General features: G+C 40.5%; 1 protein-coding gene across 2 annotated transcripts in view; it reads right to left on the bottom strand.

The window, feature by feature from the left end:
* The window catches only part of IDO2 (indoleamine 2,3-dioxygenase 2), an 82,229-nt gene extending 76,540 nt beyond the window's left edge, over window positions 1-5,689 (bottom strand). The window contains exon 1 of one of the 2 annotated variants that reach the window (XM_027865496.1): window positions 5,504-5,689. In XM_027865496.1, coding sequence (XP_027721297.1) covers window positions 5,504-5,638 — 135 coding nt within the window. In that variant the 5' untranslated portion in view covers window positions 5,639-5,689. The remainder of the gene's footprint in view (window positions 1-5,503) is intronic. The other variant, XM_027865494.1, reaches the window with a different exon arrangement.
* Between the last annotated feature and the right edge of the window lie 2,095 nt (window positions 5,690-7,784).

Raw genomic sequence — 7,784 nt, forward strand, 5'->3', positions numbered from 1 at the left:
TCTGCAAAGGTAAAATTTCATGTACAGTTACAGGCTAGTGAAGGGGATGTTTTCAGGGTCATTACAAAATTTTAAGTAGAATGTTCATGTCAGAAAGGGCCGTAGGGATCATCTAATAATTCAGCTCTCTCATTTCACAGGTCTATAGAGCTCAAGTGATTTGTCTGAGGCCTCACGGTTAGTAAATGGCTGATCTACGATCTTCCACAAGTGTCCCAGAAACCACACCATGTAGGCAATTAACTTATTAACTCTTTTGTCGGCAGACATCTTCATGCACAAATAAATCATCATGTATTAGGCCAAGGGAGAAGTGTGTATCAAATCAATAATATTTCCTCCACTGAGTCTTCAAAAAAAAAAAAAAAACATGGTGTAAAGGCCAGTACCTTTTTGAAAGAATTTCTTGCTGCCCACAGACCCCAAGGAAAATTCCAGTCTCCTGCTCCCCACTGACCTTTAAGGCAAACAAATGCTTGGCAGAGTGGCCCTGGACATTGGCCGATAGACTTAAGTTTCTCTTCTCTACTTTTCGCTTATTCCCAGAAGAGGAGGTAATTTAAACAAACTGAGGAAATAGGTGGTAATGGAGAAAGAGCAGAATGGCCAGACAAAAATACCCAGATCGTCTAGATAAAGGTTAATCCCAATTGTTCTAGCTAACTGAGGGGAGGAAGAACAGTGAAACAGGACTTTATTCCTCAAGGGGTCTGTTTATCTGATTTTTATCTGCTGAGATTGTTTCTATATGTGAAGCATCTCCAAAGTTTTAATTTTAAACTAAACTAAGATTTTGAGATATCCTATATATTTTTAAAGTAAATAAATTAGTAAAATGGTTTCTAAGGAAGTGTTGTCCAAAACCACAAGAAGATAATACAAATCTGTGGTCTGGTTGGTTACACAAGGTCATAAACAAGTGAAATAACTATGACCACTCCCTCAGCTTTGTTCCCTTGTTCAGAAAGAGAAAGAGAAAATAAATTCTATAACTGCCACTCCTTAAATTGCCAGAAAATTATATCAAGGCCCCCTTGAGACTGAATCCACCTTGTTGTCTCTGAAATCTCCTCTTGGGTTGTTCTTTTTCATCTTGGCTTGGACTTTCCCTGTGTCTTTGATCACAGACTCCACTTCTCATTCCTGTAATGGACTCCCCCTTCCTAGAGTTATCCAATCCAAGAAGCATTTATTAAGCACCTGCAATATACCAGGCATTGTGCTGGGCACTGGGAATTTTGTTTTCCAGTTGTCTGACTCTTTGTGAACCCATTTGGGGTTTTCTTGGCAAGGATTCTGGAGTGGTTTGCCATTTCCTTTTCCAGCTCATTTTACAGATGACAAACTAAGGCAAGCAGGGTTAAGTGACTTGCCCAAGGTCACACAGCTAGTGAGAGTCTGAGGCTAGATTTGGATTCCAGGCCCTGCCTTCTATCTACTATGCCACCTGGCTGTTCCAGGCACTGAGGATACAAGGAAGAAAAGTAAAAGGTCATTTCCCTCAAGGAGTTGATGTTCTATTGGAAGGGTAATCAACCTGTTGAAATTTCTTCCTTTGTTCATCAAGCACCAACTCAGATGTCACCTCCATGAAATCGATTCTGTCTTCTTCCTCTCCCTCATTCCCTCAAATGAAAATGGTCTCTCATATGTTTCATAGCTTAGATCTCTCCTTTGCTCTTGTCACATTCACTCTTCTTTCAAAATTATTAGTTTAAATTTCCTCCCCACCTTATCCGTCCTCCACCTCCTACCAACATTAGATTGTCCACAGAGCAAGGTCTGTGCTGGGTTTATGTGCCTTACACATAGTGACGGCCAGCATTTATACAATGCTTTAGTTTTGCCAAACGTGTTATTTCACATTATCCTCATAACAACCCTATGAGGGAGGTACTATTATTATCCTCGTTTTTACAGATGAGGAAACAGAGGCAGAGAAAGGTGAAGTGACTTGTCCAGGATCACACAGCTAATCCATATCTGAAGTGGAATTTGAACTCACATCTTGCTGTTCCCAAATCCAGCACATTCCATTCACTGTACCACTCAGCTGGGCAGTAGGTACTTAATTAACGTTTGTTGTATTCAAGTCCATTCAATAATGTATAAAACATCTCCCGGTATAAAGAATACACAATGTGAGGCCCTGGAGAATACACAAAGTTTAGATAAAACAGCCTCCTTGTTCTCCAGGTGAATTCAGTTGAGTTCCTCTAGGAGAGCTAGGAATTAGGAGATTGGACATAGGCTTACTGTCCTCATACGGCAAATAGGAAAACTGAGGCATGCTAACCGCAGGAGCCTGCTGGAGGCAGCAGGAACCAGGGAGATGATTGTTAATTTACAATGTGAGCATTTAAATTTCAGAAATTAACAAATGCATAAACCAAAGCTTGATTTCTTTTGTTTATTGTCTAGACTTAAGAAAGTGATGCAGAAGATGTTAATAATTCAGATGCAATTATAAACTATGTACCATGTGCATTTTCTTTCCTAGAGTGCTAATTAAAGGTGGCAGAGCCAGCTAGGTGGCACAGTGATTAGAACACTAAGTGAGAAAGATCTGAGTTCAAATTTGGCCTCTGACTTTTACCAGCTATGTGTCCCACAGCAAGTCACAATGTCTGTCTGCCTCAGTTTCCTCAACTGTTGAATAGGATAATAATAGCACCTACCTCCCAGGGTTGTTCTGAGTATAAAATGAGATAGTATTTGTTAAGTGCTTGGCACAGTTCCTGGTACATAGTAGATGCTTAATAAATGCTTGTTTCCTTCCTTAAACATTGACCAGCATACCCTGTTAATAACCCTTACAAAATTTATATAATGTATGGTACTTACAAAGTTTCCCTCATTTGATCTGTACGACAACTCTTTCAAGGAGATACAATTGGTGTTAATATCCTCATTTTATTGATAAAGTGGAGTTCAAAGGTTTTTCCCAAGGTCCACAACTGATAAAGTGAAACAAACTCAAATTCAGGTGGTCTACATCCAGAATGAATGCTCTTTCCGACAATACTGAATTCACTCTAGAGAACGATCTTTCAAAGGGTAATTTCGGCCAGTGTGAGACCTGGGATAAGGACTTCCTATGGGGCAAGATGCCTTCCACATGTCCCTCAAATCAGCTGGAACAGGTTCTTTTGGGATAACAGCATCCCTCACTCACTATACTTAAAACTCTGTGTCCTTATTTTAAACAGCTATAGCTAAATTCTTCCAAGAAAATTATCAACCTGCTGTAGAAGGAATCTTGGGTCCCCCAAAACTATGAATAAAGAACATATGACTAACCAAGATGGAAAGGGTTGGTCTCTATCCAGTATTAGCTCATGAGTCTTTCCCTCAGGGATCAACCCACATAAATTAGAAAAGGCTCATCACCAAAAAATTGGTCACCAAGGGATTATTTTATCTTTCAGCCACAGTAAATTGTAAAAAATCATCTTATATCAAGGATATAGAGCTAGATAGTGAATAGAGCGCTGAACCTAGAGTCAGCAAGACTCATCTCTCTGAGTTCAAAACCAGCCTCAGACACTTATTAGCTGTTTGACCCTGGGCAAGTCACTTAACCCTGTCTGCCTCAGTTTCTTCATCTGTAAAATGAGCAGGAGAAGGAAATGGCAAACCACTCCAGTATCTTTGCCAAGAAAACCCCACATGGGGTCACAAAGATTCAGACACAACTAAAATGACTGAAAATAGAGCTGAAAGGGACTTGAGAAATCATCTAGTCTTGACTTAATTCTTAATCTTTTCTACGTAATGACCCCCTCTGGCAGTCAGTTTAGAGAAGTTTATAAGGTTGTCTCAGAGTCATGTTTTTAAATGCATCGAATAAAATACACGGGATTACAAAGGAAACCAACTATGCTGAAACATAGTTATCCATTTTCTAAGTCCACAGATCACAGGTTAAGAACTCCTGAGAAAAATCCCCTCACTTTATAGATGAGGAAGCTAAGGTCCACAGAAGTTTAGCAACTTGCGCAAGGCCTACAGTTAGTAAGCATCAACACCAACATTCAAACCTTGGTTCTGTGGTTCTGGGGACCCCAGGGGGTTTTCCAGTAGGTTGTATTCCTTCTCTACTAGGGCATGGAGGGTGAATAATGAGTGTGAGTAGAGGAAGTGGTCAACACATATTCAATCACACGGTTTTTGATGTATGAACCAAGAGTTAAATAATCTGTGCCCCATGTTAAAACACAGATTTATTCACATATTGTCCTTAGTAAATTTTTCCATATTGAGCAAACTTAGTAAACATCTCCATTCAGGGAAACAAGCAAAATGATAATTCATTGCCCTTTGATCAACCATCTGCTATAGAATTTTATCCTTAATAATCACATTTTGTTTTATTACTTTATCATCTTTACTAATCTTTTAGACCAGATCTGTCAATCTAGCCTGTATTTCTAGAGCATGGGTTCCTCCCTTACGAGTTCCAGACCCCTGACAAGGCTGAGCGGTTACTGCAAAGGGTCTATCAATCCATATTCTCAAGAGTTATCTCCTTAAGAACTCACTATGGTCCTGGCGGCAGCTACAGCACCAAAAGTGGTAAAAAGTGATGGCTGCTATTTGTAGTAGGGGTCTGCAAGGCACTTTACAGACATTCTCTCATTTGAGATTAAAAATGTTCTTATTTTTATTATCTCCATTTTACATTTGAGGGAAGTGACCCATCCAGTCATGCAGCTTACAAGTATTTGAGATCTTTCTAACTTCAGGTCCTGTCATCTAGCAACCGTACCATACTTTCTTTAATAAATAAGCAAATGTGCCTTCTGTCACCTGAAGAAAGACTATCTCACACATCTTGCTATTAAAGATTTCGAAATCTATGCCGAAAGGATTGAATAATAAAATAGAAATTTATTTTAGAACATTATTGAACTCATAGTAGCTTTTTGTCATTACTGGATAGTAATAGTACATTTAATAATTTTAAATTGGGGTCCTTAAAAATTTTGGCATTAAAAAAGAACCTTCATACTCTAAAAGGATGATGGTCATTATTTCTGTTGTCATTAGATGAAGAGGGGAAATAACTCATCCTAGGTCACATGATGAATTGTGGTTGAACTGAGATGAGACTTTGGGATTCTTGACCTGATTAACCAGAGTTCTACTATCTTCTCCCTTAATTCTGCAATTCTAACTGCTGACTATTTAAGCGAGACTTGAAAAGTTAACTTAACCGAGCGAAGCATGAGCCCTAGAATCTCGAGTCAAAGTTTTCGCCTCTTCTGTTCTAGCCCTGCGGCACAGTGGACAGTCCCTTGGAGCTAGGCCTAAGAGTCAGGAGATGAGGGTTGAAATCTCACCTTTGACACTGCCTAGCTGAGTAACTTTGGACAAGTGACTGCAAGTTGCCACAGTTTATTCATCTATACAATACTTACATTCTCTCCCTCTCACAGGGTTATTGGTGAGGAGGGCACATGCTATAGAACAGCACATTGTGATTACAAGCAAGCATACTTACCAGGGGATCTGGAAGGAGAAAGCCATAATCTTCAGAAATGTGAAACCTTTCAAGACTGAATGGAGGGGATTTTTTCAGCTTCATGTTCTGAGCCTCCATGTCTCCCACCATGCTGGTCACATCAGATGTGTCCATGGAAACCCCACAGTACAAAATCTTTCTTCTGTACTCCTAAATGCCTAGGCCAACGCAGCTGCAAATCAGAACCTTGCTTAGCTAATGCCTAGTCATTTCCCCAGAAGGTGGGAGAACCTTGCCCTGGGATTAGAATCTGGACTCTGGTCCCACTGGTAGAAATCTGAGAAAACAATTCAAGGTTAATGATTACACACACATACACAAAAACCGAAATAAACAAATAACACCCTTACCCACCCCCTCACCAACAAGCACGTTTCAAATACAAACTCTCTTTTTCCCTATCATTCACACTAGGCATTAAAGGATTTGCCCTTACTATAGTGTACTGAATAAGTCCTGGATTCAGAATTTGAATAAGTGAGTTGGAGTTTCTACTTTGCCACTTAATATCTCTGTGCTCTTGGTCAAATCCCTTCCCTTCTTTCTGGACCTCATTTGCCTCCCCTGTAGAATGAAGGGGCTGGAATATATCATCTCTAAGGTCCCTCCAACTTGTAGGATCACATGACCCTGGAGAAAGTGCTCCATCTTGGCCGAGGGAACACAGCAAGATGCCTTCATTTTATCCCTTTGGCATACTGTGCCTGATGAAAATCACAGCTTTTATTTCTATAGCAGGTGACCATGTACAATGTTCTTTCCTCATAATAGTGAGTCAGGTCATTCTCATATTCTTATCACCATTTTAGAGATAAGAAAATTGAGTCCCAGAAAGAAGAGACTCACATGCAGCAACACAACTACTGCTGGAAGAAGGATCTCTAGCCAGGTCCCTGGACTCTGAGCTAAGCACTTTTTTCATTATACAACATGACCTCAGTGTTACTTAGAAACTCCCCTGGTTGACATCTTTCTACCTGACAAACCTCACTAGAGTTTGGGCTGAGCCAAGTCATACAAGGGGCTGGATTACAGCTATCAAGCATCTCAGTTGTGGACTCAGTGGCGTTCTTAGAATGGTGGAGCCCAAAGAAGTATATTATCATTCATAGGATCCTTGGTCTAGAACTGAAAGTAGCCCTGCTCCCTCATTTTACAGGTGAAGAAACTGAGACTCAGAAAAGTAGAAATCCTTGGCCCAGTGTCGTGTGTGAGTGAAACAGCAGAGCCAAGATTAGAACCCAAGTCCTCCAATTCCAAATCCAGACCTGTTTCCGTTACACGTAAAAGTGCATCTGTAAGAAATAGGGAGAGAAGATGAATAAATATTGAGTCTCTGTCCAGAGAAGCTTCCCAGGGCTTCCCCCAGACTTCTCTCAAGAAGGGGAAGAAAGGCACTTCTACCCATGCCTTTACCACTTCCTCTTGCTCCTCTATTCCTCCAAGAAGTTATTCTGATCCCAATAGGGAAACACCCCAGTTTAGCCTGGGTGGCTGATGGGAGAGAGGGTGACACCCAGGGCCCTCTGGGGCTCTCATCAGATTATGATGCTGATCGACTAGGTTTGATGCATCCAAAAAGGAACATCTGGGCTGAGTAAGAAGCCTCTGGATAGGCTATGTTGCACTGATGAGGTGGGAAATATTAATCACCCTCCATTATCTACTACTAAAGACAATGCAGTTGTTGGTGGAATTGTGAATTGATCCAACCATTCTGGAGAGTAATTTGTAACTATGCCCAAAGGGCTGTAAAACTGTGCATATCCTTTAATCCAGCAATACCACTATTAGGTCTATAATCCAAAGAGATCATAAAAAAGGGAAAAGGACCCACATGTACAAAAATATTTTTAACAGCTCTTTTTGTGGTGACAAAGAATTACCCTCTATAAAAAGAAAAGAAAGGCAGTGTAAGAGAGGGTTTAGGGGAAATAGTGAGTAAGACAATGAGTTCTGCTTTAGACATGTTGAGTTTAAGATGTCTCCAAAACATATGGTTCAAAATATCTAATGTGCGGTTTGTGTTGTGAGACTGGAGTTCAGGGGGAGGCAGGGGGTACAGATGCAAATCTGGGAGTCATCTGAAAGGCAATGATAATGAAACCTTTGGGAGCTAATGACGTTACTGAGATAGTATACAGAGAGAAGAGGGTCCAGATATGAATGCTGCAGATCAATCAGCTCCATGAGGACTACCAGACAAGGACTTACAGCTGATCTGCTCACTTGAACACCAGAGAAAAAAAAGGAAGAGAAG

The sequence above is a fragment of the Vombatus ursinus genome, unplaced genomic scaffold, assembly GCF_900497805.2.
Source record: "Vombatus ursinus unplaced genomic scaffold, bare-nosed wombat genome assembly UNPS02014778.1, whole genome shotgun sequence".
In the NCBI taxonomy this organism is placed as follows: domain Eukaryota; kingdom Metazoa; phylum Chordata; class Mammalia; order Diprotodontia; family Vombatidae; genus Vombatus; species Vombatus ursinus.